Consider the following 18,755-nt stretch of genomic DNA (forward strand, 5'->3'; position numbering starts at 1 on the left):
TCCTTAACAGGGCCTGTGAAAACCTTTGACATCCGGTCCCAGCTTCTGTTCCAGCCCCTCACCTACCACTGGTCCCCTCTTCCCGAGCAGAGCACACTCAACTCCTATGGGCCTCTTCCTGCTGTTCTTTCTACCAAGAATGTTCACTTTCCACTCCAGCTTAAATGTCCCTTCCTCTGGGAAGCCCTCCCTGCTCTGTCTGGCTGTGTCTCACCTGACTTTCACCCTGGCTGTGCCTCTGAAAAGAGGAACGGTGATTTGTTCTTCCTCTCATTGCCTCAGTGCCCGACAGACAGCAATGTTTTGTGGGTTTAATTGACTCTTTTTATGCTTTTGTACAGATGAGGAAACTGAGGCCAGAGGGTCCTAGGCCCTGCTCAAGGTCAGCTGGCTGGCAAGTGGCAGGGCTGGGACAGCACCCCACTCCGGGCTCCCACTTACTCCTGGCTTATCTCTGCACCCTGTCATGGTCTCTGTCCCCTGGGATCCCAGGCCTCATTCACCAGGACAAAAGGCCTGGAGGTGGTCCAAGGCAGGATAACCCATCAATCATCCCCCTGCCCCTCTCCTTGGGGAGTTTCCTTCCAAGCCTGCATCGGGGCCCCATGTGAACAGAGGAAGCCTGGTGCCAGAGCCTCTTTCTTGCTTGTTCCTCCTCATCTTAAGGAGCTACTCAAGGGGCCTCCCAGTGACCTGCAAAGTTGGCCACTTGCCCTGGGAACATAGGAAGGGGGACAGTGTGGTTTTACCCTCCGCACAGCCCCTCGTGGCCACGCAGCATGCGTTGTCAACGGCTTCCTTTCCACCTAGAAGAAAATCCAAGTGCTGCACTCACCGCAGCCTGAGATTTCGTCAGCCTCTCAGCCCCGTCTCCTTCCACTTGGCCTTTACTCACTCATAACAGCCACACTGGCCCTCCTTCTGGTCCTGAAACAGATCCGCTGTTTCCCCTGCCTGGAACGCCTGAGCTTCCCCTTACCTTGAAAGTCGCCTTCTTAGCACGGCCTTACCTAATCCTCAGACTAAATTAGACCCCCTCTCTCTAATGAGAGCCACCTTTGCTCTCATCACTGGTTTTTCTCTTTCACAGCACTCACCTGGGTCTGTCATTATGCCTCTTTATTTGTTATCGTATATACTGTCTGCCTTACCCCCGAGAATACAAGGCCACAGAGTAGGGCCCATTGTTCTGTCTTCAGCTCCCAGCACAATGGTTGGGACTCAGTAAAGTATCACCAAAGAACTGAACAAGTGCTTCATAAGCTCAGATGTAAGGCAGGAGTTTTCCCCCAACACTGTCCTTTAGAAAAGAGGCAGTGGGCTTCCCTGGTGGCGCAGTGGTTGAGAATCTGCCTGCCAATGCAAGGGACACGGGTTCGAGCCTTGGTCTGGGAAGATCCCACATGCCGTGGAGCAACTAAACCTGTGAGCCACAACTACTGAGCCTCTGCTCTAGAGCCTGCGAGCCACAACTACTGAAGCCTGTGCATCTAGAGCCCGTGTTCCGCAACAAGAGAAGCCACCACAATGAGAAGCCCACGCACCGCAACGAAGAGTAGCCCCCGCTCGCCACAACTAGAGAAAGTCCACGCGCAGCAACAAAGCCAAAAATGAATGAATGAATGAATGAATTTTTAAAAAAAGAAAGAAAGAAGAGGAAGTTGCTTAATATCTGCGTCTTTGTGGAGTCTCGTATCAGAGGTGCTGTGTCAGTCACTTCATACTGAACAACTGCCTTTCGGGGAGACTCAATGCCCTGAGAAGACCCCAATCAAGTCTCGTCACCAGACTGAATCAGTAACAAAGACAGAAAGAAATTTAACACAAATTTAGTTATTGCTGGGAATATGAACCATAATTAACAAACACTGAGAGTCAAAAGCAGTATAGTACCTGATATGTTGTGGAAACCATGACTATAAATTGACCCAACTATATAAAATAGGTAAACAACAAAGATCTACTGTGTAGCACAGGGAACTATACTCGATATCTTGTAATAACCTATAAAGAAAAAGAATCTGAAAAAGAATATATATATATACACACACACACACATATATATGTGTAACTGAATCACTTTGCTGTACACTTGAAACTAACACAACACTGTAAATTAATCATACTTCAATTAAAAAATACTGACACAACTAAAAAAGAACTATCCTAATGGTCTAGGAAATGTACTTAGGGCTCAAAATAAAAATCTGAGGGACAGCAGCACATACATGCTCATAAAATCTCCCATAACCAAGATGGAAGTGAAGGTGGTGTGCTCTGAAACGCTGCACCAAATGACGCGGAAAGTGGCCCTAGAGAAGGCAAAGACACTTTCATCAAAGAGTCATGTGAAACATTTGATAAACCTTGCCTTCCAAAATGTAAGAAAAAGTTTTTCAAAAAATAATACATGGTCTTACATAATATGACGGAAAATATGCAAGTTTAACAAAAGGGCATATTGTTGCGTTTTTTGTTTTGTTTTTGGCCACGCAGCTTGCAGGATCTTAGTTCCCCAAACAGGGATCAAACCCATGCCCCCTGCAGTGGCAGCACAGAGTCTTAACCACTGGACCAACAGGGAAGTCCCAGAAGGGACTTTCTTTTAAGACTGGAGATACTAACAGTATTTAAATGCTGATGGAAAGGAGCCCATAGGGAGTGAGATGATGAAAGAGAGGAGATAATGGGTAGGAAGGTCTCTGGGAAGTGGTGAGGAGGTGGATTCCAAGCCTGAGAAGAGCTGAGCCTGGGGTGGGAGCCCCCTCTCCCAGCACGAGTGGGTAGCAGTGAAGATCTGTGCCATCAGTGAAGGAGACATGCTGCCGAGAGTGGGTAGGTCTGGTGGCAACAAGCTGAGGGAGTTCCCATCTGAGGGCCTCCACTTTCTCCATGGAACAGGAGGCAGGGTGGTTGCTGAGAGAGGGTCAGAGTTTGGGGGTATAGCTTGGCAAAGATCCCCCAGGTGGCTCCCCGAAAGGTCCCCTCATCACTGCAGTACTCATGACAAAGGTTTTCGTTACTGTGGGTCAGCGTCACAGTCAGGAAGCTGGCACTTAGCCCTATGATCCAGAAGCCTGACTGTGCCAGCCACAGAAAAGGGCTCCATCTCTCAGGGGCTGACTCACATTGCCCAAATTCAGGGACCACATGTAGAAGCCCAGGATGCCTGCACACTCAAGTACGATAAGAAATTGATCTACCCAGCCAGCATCCTGCCTAACCAGCAAGTTGGCTCCAAGCAGAAGACCAACAGGGTACCCAGATTATAATCAGAAAGATGTTAATCAAATCCATTGAATGTTTAATCACAATAGGCTGTCCCAGGCTGACTCCCTTTACCTAGGGCTGGGCCTTTGCCAAAGTCAGCTTTCTTTTTCTGTGCCTCCAGGGCTGATCCATCCTCTTTTTTTTCTATAGATACGCTAGTAAATTCAATCAGGTTGAGGGTTAGTCCCTTTGCCATGGAGCCTTTCTGTCCCTTCAGGACTGTGCCTTTTTGTCTATCTCCGAGCTCATCTACTCTGGGTGAGTGTCATAAGCCCCAGCACTGACAGCATACAATTGGGCAAAGTGTAATGAACACTTAACATGCATTACTAGGCATTGATTATAAGCCCCATGGGGGCTGGTGGGCTGCATCTACCTTGTTCAATGCTGAAGTGCAAGGGCGGGGGTGGGGTGGGGGTGGGGGTGGGGCGGCGGTATACAAGTTTTTACTGTAAAAAGCCAGAAAAGTGTGAATGCTTTCTGCGTTGTGGCCAGAAGGTCTCTGACAACTACTCCACCAAAGCACCAAAACAGACAATATGTAAACAAAGAGGTGTGGCCCTGTTCTAATACAACTTGATTTACAAAAGCAGGAAGCCGCGGGCAAAGTGTACTTTGCCCACCACTCCCATCCCCTTCCCCCCATCCTCACAGCGCTAGCCCCCAGCACAGACAAGCACACAGTGAGTGCTCAATAAATATTTGTAGGCAAGGAATGGCGGTCTGAGGGCTTTCTCCTTAAGTCTATCCTGACTTCTTTGTTTCCATAAATTTCTTCCCATGTTGACGCAACCACCGAATTGAGCAGATAGAAGGGATCTAAGGAGGGAAGGGGGGTTGTGAGCTAGCATGATTTTCAGAGCTGTCCAGGCGTTTACTTTGCGAATGGATCATTCTGTGACTAAAGGCCTTTTTAAAAATGGCCTAAATATCCTCCTTAATTGGGGAGGTGCTTAGGAGACTGCCCTGGCTGGGCTAAGGCTATGCCTGCAGCCTCGTGTGCTCTAAGCCTTAGATTCCAGCTTCTTGAGGGCAGGTACCCTGTCTCTTTCTCTCCCTGAAGCACCTTACTCAGGGCAGGGACTAAATTAATGCTCTCTTGGTTCTAAGCTGACTCTGGGGTTGTCCAATTGTAGGTCATTTGTTTCCTCTTTATATTTTCCCCATTTTTCCAAATTTCCTACAACTATTATGCTCAGAAACAACAAAATCAAAATCTTTGTTAGAACAAAACCAAAGAATTGATAAAATAACCAGAGCAATCTGTCAGCCTTAGAGTTCACTTGTCCCTGTTTCAGATAGAAACCTTTCTGGTTGAGTAACTCTTCTTGTGACAAAGAAAAGAGACAGAGTAGTTAAGTTCTGATCGCAATAAAGGCTGCTGTTTGTCTTTGGACTTCTAGGAAGAGATCTTTATCCTTTACGTGGTAGCAAATAACTAAGACTATTTACAGATCCTTCCTCTGGGCTCTTTATTTATTTATTAAAAAAATTTTTTTTGGCTGTGTTGGATCTTTGTTGCTGTGTGCAGGCTTTCTCTAGCTGCGGCAAGCGGGGGCTACTCTTGGTTGCGGTGCGCGGGCGTCTCATTGTGGTGGCTTCTCTTGTTGTGGAGCATGGGCTCTAGGCACGTTGGCTTCAGTAGTTGTGGCATGTGGGCTCAGTAGTTGTGGCTCGCAGGCTCTAGAGTGCAGGCTCAGTAGCTGTGGCGCACGGGCTTAGTTGCTCCACGGCATGTGGGAACTTCCCAGACCAGAGCTCGAACCCGTGTCCCCTGCATTGGCAGGCGGATTCTTAACCACTGTGCCACCAGGGAAGTCCCTTCCTGTGGGCTCGTGACTTGCAGAGGATGTTGTCAGCACCCAGGCCGCTGTTGAGGGTGTAGTGAGGTTCCTGAGTCTACACCAGGCTCTGCTTTCAGAAAATTTAATCCAGAACTCTCCAGAACATTTAAGAATATGGACAGAAGAAAATGTAATTGTCTCTTAAAAAGCAATTTTTCAAAAACCGCCCTCCAAGAGTCTAAAATAGTAGCAATCTTACCAAGATTACTTCCCAATTTGGAAAGAAAAACAGTGTTATTTCAGTAGCTTAAATTGGTTTAAACATCTCATGTTTATTTGTCAAATATCCAATGATACTGATTGGATATTGGACTGGAGGTTTTCAACCCTGGTTGAGGCAGGGTATTGAGAATTAATGCAGTGCTTTTGACATCTAGAGATTCCAGGGCCTCCTCCCAGACTGGGGAATGGAAGCTGGCAGGGACCAGGATGCATCCATTCACTGTGCTGAAGGCTAGCACAGTGCCTGATACAAAAGCGCTCAATCAATATTTGCTGAGAGAAGTTGGTATCATGACTCCTTTGGGGAAAGGTATAGGGAACTGGGGCCTAGGGTTTTAGGAAAACTTACTTTTTACTGTTTTATTCTTTTGTACTGTTTGAATTTTCACCATGTTTATATTTTTTAAAGGGTTCACTTAATGAATAAATTTATCTATAACTAAAATAGCTAAAATAGTTTAAATCCTGTTAAGTCAAAATAGTGATTGTACTGTTTCATTTAAATGTATGTTAATTACAAAGGCCTGCTCTGGAAGATAAAACAAATTTTCTCTGTTGTCTTAATAATATGTCCTAAGTGATACTGTGAAAGTGAAAATAATAATTGCAAACATTTATTTAGCGCTTACTAAGTGCCAGGCAATAGTATGAGTGCTTTATAGCTATTAATGCCCTTAAGCCTGTTTTAACAGCTCTATGTGAGGTAGGCATGACATCATCGCACCTTACCCAAGAGCAAACTGAAGCAGAGAGAGAAACTGAGGCAGGCCCCAAAGGCATTGAGCTGTAAGGTAAGGGATGGAGCTGTGTGACCCAGGAGCCCGCCTGGCGGTTGGCCAGGACACCACACCATCTCAACTAATACACAGAACTGGAAACATAGCCAATCCTAGTGCCCTCAATTAGTTTAATAAATAACTCGTCACAAGAAATTTAAACAAATACTCATTGAATGAACAGGCCAAGAATCGTCCCAGGGAAGCTCAGCCTGCCTCTTCCAAAAGTGAAATAGGGGAGTGGCTGAAGGGAGGGCACCCTCGGACCGCCAGGCAGGACAGGGACAGGATTGGCACCCCTGGGTTTTCTCCAGTCTGGTTTGTAGTTTCTGCCCCCAGGGGTCGGCATCTGCTCATCCCAGTGACCTCCACAAGCAGGGCTTTTGGTCTATCCTAGCGTCAGGCTGGCACTTAGTAGGAGCTCACAGATACTCAACGGGAGGGAACGCACGAAGCAAGTGCTCCACCCATGACCTACTGTAGAAAGAATCTTGGCTAGCATGCCCAGCCATTCCTCTGCGCTGGACCCTGTGCCATGACCTTCATAACAGCCCTGTGAGGGTGGACCCATTGTTATCCCCAATTTGCGCAGGACTGACTTCATCAGAGTGAGTACCCACTGAGAGAGAGAGCCACCTCATGGCCATCGGAACGTGACTCAGCTGATATGCACATGCCCTCAAAGAGCGGCCCCACGGGGATGGGACAGGATGAGTAGTCAGGGGGAGACTTCCCCTGCTCTGCGGCCCTGACTGTTTCACGATGAAGAAAATAGTCACATTCTACTTGTGCAATTAAAAAAGATAAAAACAAAAGGAGGGACCCATTACAGTTCAAGAGGCCTGGAGTTGCCCGGCAAATAGGGCTTTTTCTCCAAAAATCAGCTTTTTAGGGACACACATTTGACAGCGTTCCCCATCCTAGCGAGAGAGACACCTGTGCTAAGGCATTTGTGCAGATTTTCTTTGGGTCTTCTGGGGCACCCTATGGGGGTGCATGCCATTTCAACAAAAGCCTGGGACTTAGAACCCTTGTCCAGAATCCCAAAATGAGAAAACCTGGGAGACAGAGAAGGGAGCCTCCAGAACCTCGGCTCCAGTGGCGCCCAGACCCAAGCTGGCAGCTCGCGAGAATCACCCGGTTCCCTGCCGGGCCCGCACCCCGCCTGGGCCCACCCTGCTGCCACGCACCTTGGATGGTCCTCTTGAAGAAAGCCTTGCAGGCCTCGCAGGAGGCCACGCCGTAGTGGTAGCCGGAGGCGATGTCCCCGCACACGAGGCACAGGCGCTTGGGGATGGCGTTGAGCATGTACTCGCACTTGATGGCCGAGTCCTCCATGATGCCGCTGGCACAGTCCTCGTAGCCCTTGCGGCATGGGGTGCCTCCCAGCCCGGCGCCCGCGAACATGGGCGGCGAGTCCAGACCGTTGGCGTGGGCGCCCAGGGCCAGGCCGAAGCCGCCGCTGGCGTCGGACGAGCCGCTGGGGCTGTGGTGGCTGAGGGCATCGATGCCCGAGGACGGGCTGGACGGCTCTGTCTTGATGAAGGAGCCGCAGCTGGAGACCAGGTGCCGGTCGTCTGCGGACATTCTGTTCAGCAGCCTGGGGACACAGAGCGCAGGAGTCAGCTCGGAGAGGGTGCGGTGGGTGTGACGCTGTCCCCAGGAATTAGCTTTGGGCTCCGGGCACCGGGTGGGCGGGGTGGCTGGGAGGGGCCCTACGTTAAGGCATTGGTGAGATAAAATGCTGGCTGAGAAGGTCAATTGGGCTGAAAAACGGCACAGCCCAGAGCAAGTTTCTGGCATTACCCACCAGAACCTTCTGAGTCCTCAAAACAAAAACTACATTTTGATCGATCAATAAACTTCAGATGAGGCCCCCCAGTCCTTTGCAAATTGCTGGTCTGAGGGTGACAAAAGTGGTAATAATTCAGTCAAAATATTTGGCCAACCTTCCGGCACAACAATAATACATTTGAAAGTCCAGGGGTGCCAGCTCCTGGACCAGACACCCTCAGTACAATGACCTGATGACCCACTTCACCCGATCCCCGGGGGCAGCAGGTAAGCCCAAGCTTGGAGCTTCCCCCAAATGCCACCATTGCTGAGATTGGGACCAGAGATGCCAAGTCACCTGGCCAGGGCAAGAGGCAGCGCTTGTGGCCAAGGCATCCGCCAAATTGGCTGCCCTCTGGGTTTTGCCTCTGGCCCAAGGCACATCTGGTGGGTGACTCCCAGGCCCCCTCTTTCATTCCTCTTCATAGCCCCGATCAGGCTGGCCTCCCCCTCAAGAGACTGTGCCTCAATCATGCAGCATGAGGAGGCCTTCCAACCCCAACTCCGCGCATCCCCCAGCTGTTTCTTAACCTTAAACTTCAACCTCTAAGGCCCCTGCCTCACTGTAGAGTCAAGGGAGCATTAACAGTGAGGCAGGATCACAAGGAAGGGTCATAAGACATTTCCCATAACGAAAACCCCTCCTCCCAGAACCATGCTGAGAGGGTAAGAAGGCAGGCAAAGTGCGACCCTCACACATCCCAACTCCCAGGATGAGGGGAGGGGCTTCTCTCCAGCGTGAGCAAGGAGAGTGAAGGGCCAGGAAATGCATTCAGGAAAGCCCAGCTACAGTCCGTACTCAAGAGCTCTGGGCCAGCCAGGCGCTGGAGTCGGGAGGCTGGGTCAGGGTTCATCTGTCCATGTCCTGGCCTGGCTGGGTGGAGGTAAAGAGGAGGCCAAGGCGGATGCCTAAGGAGCAGATGAAAGTTAAGAGGGAAGGGTCCGGCACAGGTTCGATCCCTGGTCCGGGAAGATCCCACATTGCTGCAGAGCTACTAAGCCCGGGCAACACAAATACTGAGCCTATGTGCCACAACTACTGAAGCCCGCGCGCCTAGAGCCCGTGCTCCACAACAAGAGAAGCCACCGCAATGAGAAGCCCACACACGGCAACAAAGAGTAGCCCCCACTCGCCACAACTACAGAAAGCCCATGTGCAGCAACGAAGACCCAACACAACCAAAAATAAATAAATAAATAAAATTGATACTTTAGAAAAAAAAAAAAAGAGAGGGAAGTGTCCTGGAGAACGAAAAGGGCTGGAGAGGGTGGCAATACAGCCCCATTCGTGGAAAGATGGCCCCAGTGGGGAGGGAGGGAGTGTCCCAGTGCTGGAGGGCCCACTGGGGAAGCAGCCACAGTCCAACAATGCTCAGAGGTAGCCCCTGTTTTCTGAGCAGGTCACTGGGGAAAGGATTATTCACCATGGGGGGAAAGGCCTGTCTTATCACACCCACAAAGCCCACCCTCCCAACAAAACCTTGGCCACACACTTGCCCCACCAAAAGCAATCTTATGATGGGGAGGGGCCTCCACTGTCCCTGGTCCCACCAGTGATTTCATAGTCAATACCCCTCCCAGGGCACTGTCCCATCCATCTACACTTGAACATGTCCGGAGGCAGGGAACACATTGCCCCGCAGACAGTTCTAATCAGAAGCTGGGAGCTGCTTCTGATAAAAAGATAAAAGATACCTATAAGGGTCCTACTGTCAAGAAGTTTATTATCTACTGGAATGTAGAGTTTGAAGATAGAGGCTCCCAGGTCTGTTCTGCTCCAAACTGAATATTCCTGAGTCTTCTGAAACACCTCTCCTACTAGCCCCAAGTGTCCCTTACATTGGCAGAGGGTACCACACTGAAAGACTCCTCTGGGTTTTTTTTTTTGTTTTTTTTTACATCTCTGGCTGGTGCCCTGTCATGTCCCCAGGCTCCACGAGGCTACCTGCCACCCCTCCATCCACCAGAGGCTCCCTGGTGTGTTCTCAGGAAACGCCATTGGCCTGAGAAACACAAATGCACCTGTGGGTTAACTCCCCACACTGCCCTTGTGCTGGGCCTGCAGGGAGAGTGGACCAGGTGCTCTTACATTTGTAATCCCCTCCTACTGCTGCTTTAGGCTCTGCAGTGCCCAGGAACATCCCAGGCCCACCGTGACAAAGAAAGGCAGCTCCCAGACCCAAGCCCCCCATCCCACTCCTCTCCCAGGCTTGTGAGCACCCCAGAGATTTCAGGAGATACACTTGATATAAGCAGTAATTATAGCAGCTGCTATTTAGTGAGCATGTGTTATATGCCACCCGCTTCAGATCTGTCCCTTGGACGTATGAGAAGCTTGTGCCCTGAGGGACGCAGCTGGGGAGCCCTACAGCCATGCCCAGTGGACAGCAGGCTGCAGTTTCCCCAGCTGTCTTCCCCAGACTCACGGCTCAGCCAGCCCTGAAGGACACTCAGGGCAGGCAGTGGTTTCATACCCTAAGCCACAGGTCTCCCCTCCTGCCTCTCCCCTTATTGGTTCAAAGCCTTCTTTAGTGGGCTGTGCGGCCAAGACGCACCCTGTCCAGGCCGCTGACCCCAGGCCCTGGTCAGAGACTCCAGGACTGAGAAGGAAGCAAACTTGACCCTGGCCTCAGAGTTGGCACAGAAATCTAGCTACTGGTTTAGTGCCTGAGCCCCAGCTGAGAAGGGTCTGATGATTTCATTCCTGCAGGCGTCTCACTTCTGTGACCATTATTTTGGCCCTACTAGAATGTCTTTTCCAGGGTGAGTCAACAGGTACTTTGGGCACCTACCATGTGCCAAGTGCTGGCCAGACAGCAGGACGTGACCAGCGCAGCCCATGATGTCAAGAAGCTCATCCTCTCACCGGAAGGACAGACACGAAAGAAACACATGTGTGCAGAGTGCCAGCAAGGCAGTGGCTGGGGGTGTGGAACACGACACGGACAGGGCCCCCTCCGCCACCCCCCGCCATGCCCCTTTGGTCTGGCTTCATTCATTCACTCATTCATTCATATTTGCCTTCATTTTCCCTCCAGGAAACCTGTCCCCTCCCTCCACCCATCCTTGACCTCCTGGACATTGTTCCTTTATTCAAAAGCAAAATTTAAAGGAAGGACAGAGGGAAAGAAGTCCAAGAAGAGGGCAGAGAAGAAGTGGCCAGAGGAGCTGGACGAGAGGAGAGAGAGTCGTGGACATGCAGTGAGGAGAGCCATTGAGAGGGAGGTGGCGGCACGTCACGTGCAGCCGCAAAGTCAGGGGAAGTCAGGAGTGCAGTGTTCCCTGCATCGAACAGTCAGGATGTGGCTGGTCAGAGCAGTGTCACGCATGGGGGGATGGGAGCCACAGGGCCGGGTCTGCAGGAGGCACTGAACAGCAGACAGTCCTTTCAGGGAGTTTGGCTGCGTCTGGCCGAGCCGGGCAGAGGAGGGAGTAGGGGTGGCGGCCTCCTTGCTCACCTGTAGGCAGCACCATCCACTTGAACTTAGGGGCGGTGGCTGCAGAGAAGGAATGTTTTTGTTGTTATTGTCTGTAATTTATCAGCTTCTTTGATGAGGAGGGGGTGTGTCAAGAATGTAAGGAATTTAAGAAATTTAAAAATTACTTTCCAGTTTGCCCTGGGCAATCGTGATCCCACCTACTGACCCCGTATAATTACCCATCGCTCCCCATTGCTCCCCAGAGGAGGCAATGAATTCTATGGTGACTCCATGTTACATGCTAATGGTAAAGAGCAAATCAAGATGGAAAGTTTGCAATTACAAAATATTTTTCTCAAATTCCAGTCCAATCTTCATCAGAGTCAGCCAACGTGCTGGTTGAACAGGTAGCTTCCTGGACCCAACCTCACTCCAGTCATATTTTGGACATTCAGCCCTGCAGGAGGGGCCCAGAAATCTGCATTTAAAAAAAAATTTTTTTTTTTAATTTATTTATTTTAGGCTGTGTTGGGTCTTCGTTGCTGCGCGCGGGCTTCTCATTGCGGTGGCTTCTCTTGTTGAGGAGCACGGGCTCTAGGCATGTGGGCTTCAGTAGTTGTGGCACACGGGCTCAGTAGTTGTGGCTCACGGGCTCTAGAGCACAGGCTCAGTAGTTGTGGCGCACGGGCTTAGTTGTTCCGCGGCATGTGGGATCTTTCCGGACCAGGGCTCGAACCCGTGTCCCCTGCATTGGCAGGCGGATTCTTAACCACTGCGCCACCAGGGAAGCTCCTGCATTTTTGGTTTTGCTTATTGCTTTGCTTTTAGCACCCCAGCTGTGAATCTTAGGGGAGTCAAGTTTGAATCCTACAGGAATAACACATGCAGTCAGGGGACCTGGTGGGAGTTTGCAAGGTATCTGGAGGTCCTGGAAGGGAAGAGAAACGAGCCAAAGCAGTAAGAGGGGGAGGGAGGGCTGGCTGTGCAGAGGGGAAGTTTGGAGGTGGCCTCCCTCGCCCCCCACGCGGCCTCTCCTCACTCTGTGAAATGGGAGGTGAGGTCAGGAGATCTAGCAAAAGCAAGAGAGTTTGCAACAGCAACTGTGGGAGGAGGAGAGAACACAGGTCAGGGGCGTAAAGCTTTACCAGGCCCCTTAACTCACTCTGCAGGGGCAGCAGCACAGGGGAGCTTCGATCTGCGCTTCTCAACCCGGGCACTGCTGACACTTGGGGGCAGTAACTCTTCACTGTGGGCCACCCTGTGCGCTGCAGGACGTGTAGCAGCATCCCTGCCCTTTACCCACTAGGAACCAGTAGCACCCCCAGCCCCAGATATGACAACCCAAACCTTCTCCAGACACTGCCAGATGCTCCCCGGGGGGCAAAATCACCCCCAGTTGAGAACCACTGACTTGGACGTTGGCGGGAAAGGGGTGGGCACAGGGCCCGGGAGCTGAAGGGTGGGCACATGGTGTAGTTTGGGGCTAGAGTGATGTCACAAAGAGTGGAATTGGGAGAAAACGGAGCGCCCAAGAGCATGGGGGTTTCCAGGCAGTGGAGGCTGAGGTAGAGCAGGAGGAAGGAGCAGGACGGCTGGGAGGATGGGAGATCGGGTCAGGGAAGATCTCAGAGGTGGAGCCTGGATGCCGAGGCCCAGGAGGATGTGGCCACGGGGTAGGTGGCTAGGATGGGGAGCAGGAAGAGCACAGCCTAGGGATGAAGGGGAGGTGGCTAGCACTTGCGCTCTGGGGAGGAGAGGGTCATGTCGAGTCCATCATCTGTGGTTGGCTGGGTCCCAGTTCCCAACTGGTCGATGACTATTGACTTTACGGGAGGGGACCGCTGCCCCATCTGAGCCGCCTTTGAAAGAGCAGTAGTCAGTGGTCGAAGCCCCTCGAGGCATCATTTTCCCTCTGATCCATCTCGTAACAGGAGCACAGCCAGAGCTGCCCTGGCCTCAATGTCACCACCATCTGATTAATGTGGGACCCCTCCCCCACCTAGGCCTGCCCCTCTTAGCGTCCAGTGTGGGACCCTTACCCCAGAGCGGCCTGACCTCCAGGGACGCCTGAGCTTACTGGGGGCTCTCTGCCTCTGCTGGACATCACCTTGCTGGACAGTGAAGTGGGTTGAAGGTTTTCCAAATACAACAGAATCTTGGAAGTTCTGAAGGAAACCCAAACTCTTCAGCTATTTAGCCACGGACCTCTAGAGGAAGAGAAACTCCAGGATATCAGCAAGAGACAGTCATAAATCTTTAGGTTGGAACAACTATACTCTAATAAAAAAAATTTTTTTAAATAAAAATAAATAACATTTTTAAAAAATTAAAAATTTGAGCTGGAATCCCGGGATCTACCCCCCTCAAGGTTACCTACCGGTGGGCAGGCAGCAGAAGAGAAGCTTCTGGAGGAACAGAGGCTCCTGGAGGAAAGAGGGATGTGATGGCCTGATTAGCCTAGGGCCTGGCTTGTTGTCCTCTACTGAGTAGAGTCTACCCTACCACATGCCAGAATCCGGATCACATGCAGAGGGGCTGCCCTCACAGCCGCCTTTTGGCTCTGTGCTGGGGTTGCCCCTGTAACAGCAGAAACAAGCCACTGAGTCACTAAACGGTTAAGAGCCATCACTCTGACGTCAGATGAGCCAGTGCACAGTAGCTGCTGACTTTGCGTTAAACAGGTCACCCTCTCTGGGCCTCCGGGTCCTCATCTGTAAAATGGGCTCCACCACAGCACCTCCTTCCTAGGGTTGTTCTGGGCGAGCAGGGGCTAACGCAGGCAAAACGTTTAGAACATGCTAGGGCCCAGCAAGCTCTCAGGGGACAGTGGCTGCTCTTGTGATTCTCCCAGGAAGCCCCTTCCAGAAAATCCAGCAGCTGGCGGCGGCCTGTGGTTAAACCCAGCAAAGCTCTTCCCTCAGCCAAGTCCCCAGCTCTAGAACTGAGGATAGTTCCACAAGGAACTTGCCATTTACCAGGAGAGAAAGTAGCAGGTTAGGTGAATTAAGAGGATAAATAAGCCTGAAATGGGAATCCACTCTACAGAAGAAAAATGGTTTCCGTACACCTGAGAAACTCTTATGTACATTTCCATGATTAATTTGCTAACCAGGGGCCACTGAGCTCTTCATTAAAGCAGACCCTCAGACCCTCCAGCAAGGCTTTATTTGTTATGAATCAGCCCCTCAGGCACCTGAAAGTAACACAGCTAAACTTCCTTTAAAACTATTATTAGATAATTCCCAATGGGCCTTTAATGGAGGTATAGGATGGGGAGGACCATGTGGCTAAATTGACAAGGTCCCAGTATTCCTGTTGGGACATGGATCCATGGGTACTTATTACACGGGAGGGAGGGAAGAGAGGAGGGAAGGAGGAAGGGAAGGGAGGGGGAAAGAAGGAGTGGGAATGGGAAGCCAGTGATGAAAAGTATTATGAACCAAGGATTATAATTAGTCCAATTCCATGCATCTGAGTCTATTCGTTATATATTTTTTCCTTAAACTCAGATATTTCTTTAATTCAAATTGACCTTCCCTCGGAGTAGTCTGAATCACCTTTGTAATAAACAGTGTTTTTATCACTCCTTGTGAAATCCTGCAATGCGTATCTTTCATCAGTGGATCTATCTTTCTGGACAGACAGAAGCACAGAGGGAGTCAGTGAATCGTAAGTGCTCAGAGATTCTCCTGCCTGGCCTGGTGACTTTCAGATGAGGAGCTGAAGGCCCTAGAAGTCGTGACTCACTCAGAGACACTAACTAGAGAGCCAGGCTGGCTGGAGGCTGGCTGGGGACTGGCTGGGGGTGTAGAGACACAGTGGGTAGGTGACCTGCGCAGGGGAGCAGGCTGACTCGGCCCACATGCTACCCTCCATCACTGCGTCACTACCGCAGCACCGGTCCTTTGCTGGTTCGATTTTGTCTGGTCTCCTCAGGAATACTTTCCTCATACTTTCTTTCTCTCCCTCCCCTCAGGGGACCCTCTGGGACTTAAGACTACAAAATGACCTGATAGCAAACTGGCTTCAGTGAGAGCCTGCCTCCCCCTGTACGCCAGAACTCAGGCAAAAATCTGTAATTAAGCATCTTGTCGTTAGAAAGATTAGTCAAAACCAGGTTGATCCCAGACAACTGATTGAAATCTCGTTCCACACAAATTAGGGCACGGAAAATAATGATGGGTAATTAGTGCCTTTCAATCGGGGCTTTTTATCCATGATGTCCCAGGCTGCATCCATCATCATGAGAAGTGAGAGGCTTCGCCAAAGCAGGAGGAGACCACTGGAAGCGGAGTGGCTGCCCCGGGACAGCTGGGAGGGCCCAGTCCCCCGGCAAAGCTCCGGCCCACAGTGGACAGCCGCTGCTGGCTCATTCTGTGGCTGTGTGTGGATTACAAAGAGGGGCCCCCTCTGGGGAGACCAATTCGAAATTTCAGCCCTCACCTCAGTCCTCTCAAGGGAGTGTCCTCATGCAGGAGCCAAAGGTACTTGATGGCTCTTACTTTAGCCCATATGGCCAACTCTAGCCTCTGACACCACAAAGGGGTGTGTCTAGAGGAAGGACAGCTCACAGTTTCAGAAGATGCCCCCAGACACACCTCTAGTGATCTTCCTTTCAATAGCTCTTGGAGATCTGACATCTGTGAATTTATCTTAACTCTTCTTGAACCTGTTTTATTTTTACCCCATATCAAGCAGTGATACAGCATAAACATCCCACCTACTGTCACTGAACAAATTCGGCAGTTTCCAGATGGCATTTAATCCTGGAGGAGCCGAGATGCTGGGCCGAAGGGCTGAGTGGTTGGAGCTGGACTGCCTGAGTCCGAATTCCAGTTCTGTCTCTTACAAGTTATTTAACCTTTCTGAGCCTCAGTTTCCTCATCTGTACAATAGGGATGATAATAATTATCGTATTCATCTTATAGGGTGGTCTTGAGGGTTAGCGAGTTAATACAGAAAAGAGCTTAGATCTGTGCCTGGCAAAAGTGCTCAATAAATACATGTTAGCAGTTGTTACTAGCACCCTTTTTGGTAATGAGGAGATCGCTTCCATTCAGTCTCTAAAAAGTTCATTCCCACAGCAAGCAAGACTGTCTTGCTCCCTCTCTCCTTCCCACATTCATCCATCCGTGCATCCATCCATCCACCATTTAATCATGCATTTGTGTGCCTCTCTGCATGCTGGAACTTCCAGTGAGGAAGTCCCTTTTCAGACAAAGGGGTTCCTTATTCAGGCACTACTAGAACCAACTATTACAACTAACTAGCCTCTCTTCTAGGAGCTGACAACCGACTCCAGCCTCCTTTCTCTCTTATTCCTGTGTGCACGCCAAGCTCCCACGGGAATCGCCACATTCGCATGCATCTCCACCTGTTACCCAGCAGAGTCACCCAGGGCTGTGCAACTGACCCAGGCTGGGCAGTGAGTCTCTCCCATGAGACCTTGGTGTCACGGCTGCCTCTCCAGGGACAGAGGCAGTAAGACGGACAGCTCAAGTGTGAGCGAGGTCATACTTCACACCAACGTGCAGCGAGAAAGAAGAATATGGAAGCTGGCAGCAGAGAAGGGAGCCAGCCAGGGGCAGGGGCCCGGGAGCCTTAGTTGGCAGCTGCTCGGCAGCGCGGCAGCACCTCTGCTCAGGTGAGCGACAAGGCCTGATTCCCTGGTGTGGCAGCTCACACAAGGGGGTTCTGACAGCTAACCAACTCACACACCGCCTCATTCGTTCATCCACTCGCTCCTTCCCTCCCTCATTCATTCCATTACTATTCCTTGAGTACCCACGGTGTGCCAGATACCGTTCTAGCCCTGGGGATGGTTGGTGCCCAAGGTGGACATGTTCCTGTCCTCAAGGAGTGACAACACCATATTTCATTAACTCTAAACTACACCCTTTTTTCACATTTTAACATCTTGGCAATCAGAATGCATATTGAGTGGATGGCTTGCCATAGTTTAATTTAATTAGTGGTTCCAAAAATAATGGTGTCTATGATGTCATAGATTCAATGAAATATGATAATAAGTAGAGCTGAGACTGCCACGAGGTCATCAAAAGCAGTTTCATGTTTTTTCTAGACCCAGGAAGACCACATTTCCCAGTCTCCCTTGCAGTTAGCTGTGCGCATCAACTGGGTCCTGACCAATGGAATGTGGGCAAAAGGATGTAAGGGACTCCTCCCTCTGGCCCATAAAAATCTCCCATGGCACTCCCCGTCCCCACTTCCTCCTTCTCTCTGTCCTCCCCCATCTGAAGGCCACACAAGATCCAGGCAGAGGCTCCAGAAGGGGACTCCAAGGCCCTGAGGGATGGCAGAGCCACAAGTTGGAAGGAGCCTGGGCCCATGAAAAACCTCATGAAAGGTGATCTGCCAAGTACCTTCACTAAAATGTTATGTGAGCAAGATGTAACTTGTCATGCTAAGCCACTGAAAAACTGAGGTTGTATGTAACAATAGATAGTGTGACCCACCCTAACTAATACAATAAGTAAACAACCAAATAGTATAAATTCAGTTAGTGATGAGTGCTATGAAGAAAGAGCAGGGCCAGGGACAGATGGCAGAATGGAGGAGTGTCCAGACACAGTGGCCAGAGAAGGCTTCTCTGAAGGGGTGACATTTAAGCAGAAGCCCAAGGAAAAACAGATAAGGAGGCATGCAGGGAGAGCTCCGTGGTGAAGGAATAGCAGAGAGACAGGGAGAGGTAGGCGGGCAGGGCCCTCTCCCAGCCAGGGGCACTCGGACCAGGCCAGGACCTCAAAGGGCTCCTGGTCTGTCCCATGGCTGCCTGCCTTTGCTAAAGACCCCAGTGATAAGGAGATCACTAGTTCAGGCAGCAGCTGTTTCCATCTTTGGACAACTTAGATTTTTTTTTTTTTTTTAAGTTCTTTGTCAAGAGCCAAAATATTTCTTCTTTCTGGAGCTTTCAGTTATAGCTTATACATCTCTCTCCCTCAGGACCTACAGAACAAGTCTAACCCCCCACTTCCATCTGACAGCCCTCTGGATTGCCGAAGGCAGCTTCCTGCTCCCTGCTGAGCCCGGTCCTCACCAGGAACACATCTCTTGGACCTAGAATCACTCCTCCACGCATTTTGCCCTCCTTTGAGAATAATCCACCTGCTCTGGTTACTCCTCACAGAAAGGAACATCAGAATACAGCACAGCCTTCCAGGTGAGTTCTGACCAGGGCAGAGCAGTTCTGACACCTCTCTCGTCCTAGATACTATACTTCTGGTTTGTTTTTTTTTTTCCTCTAAAGCTAAGTTTGTTGTTAAAAAAAAAATTTTTTTTTTATACTATACTTCTGTTGATGCAACCCTAGATGGAATCAGCGTTTAAGGCCCTTGGCTCACACTGCTGACTTCCACTCTGCTCTTTATGCG

At 50.4% G+C, this 18,755-nt stretch overlaps 1 protein-coding gene and 1 long non-coding RNA gene across 9 annotated transcripts in view; one reads left to right on the forward strand and one right to left on the reverse strand.

Annotated features, from left to right (window-relative positions):
- LOC309626636 overlaps positions 1-18,755 on the forward strand; it is a 1,318,538-nt gene that overhangs the window by 354,885 nt on the left and 944,898 nt on the right. The gene's annotated exons all lie outside the window — the stretch shown is intronic.
- Positions 1-18,755, reverse strand: part of ESRRB (estrogen related receptor beta) — a 174,359-nt gene that overhangs the window by 46,454 nt on the left and 109,150 nt on the right. For 4 of the 8 annotated variants that reach the window (XM_082387564.1, XM_082387565.1, XM_082387563.1 and 1 more), the window contains exon 2: positions 7,303-7,712. In XM_082387564.1, coding sequence (XP_082243690.1) covers positions 7,303-7,712 — 410 coding nt within the window. Of the gene's footprint in view, positions 1-7,302; positions 7,713-13,403; positions 13,572-13,741; positions 13,788-18,755 lie in introns of all 8 variants that reach the window. The other 4 variants (XM_082387562.1, XM_082387560.1, XM_082387561.1 and 1 more) reach the window with 3 other exon arrangements.

Source organism: Balaenoptera borealis (genome assembly GCF_965194805.1).
Source record: "Balaenoptera borealis genome assembly, chromosome: 3".
NCBI lineage: Eukaryota > Metazoa > Chordata > Mammalia > Artiodactyla > Balaenopteridae > Balaenoptera > Balaenoptera borealis.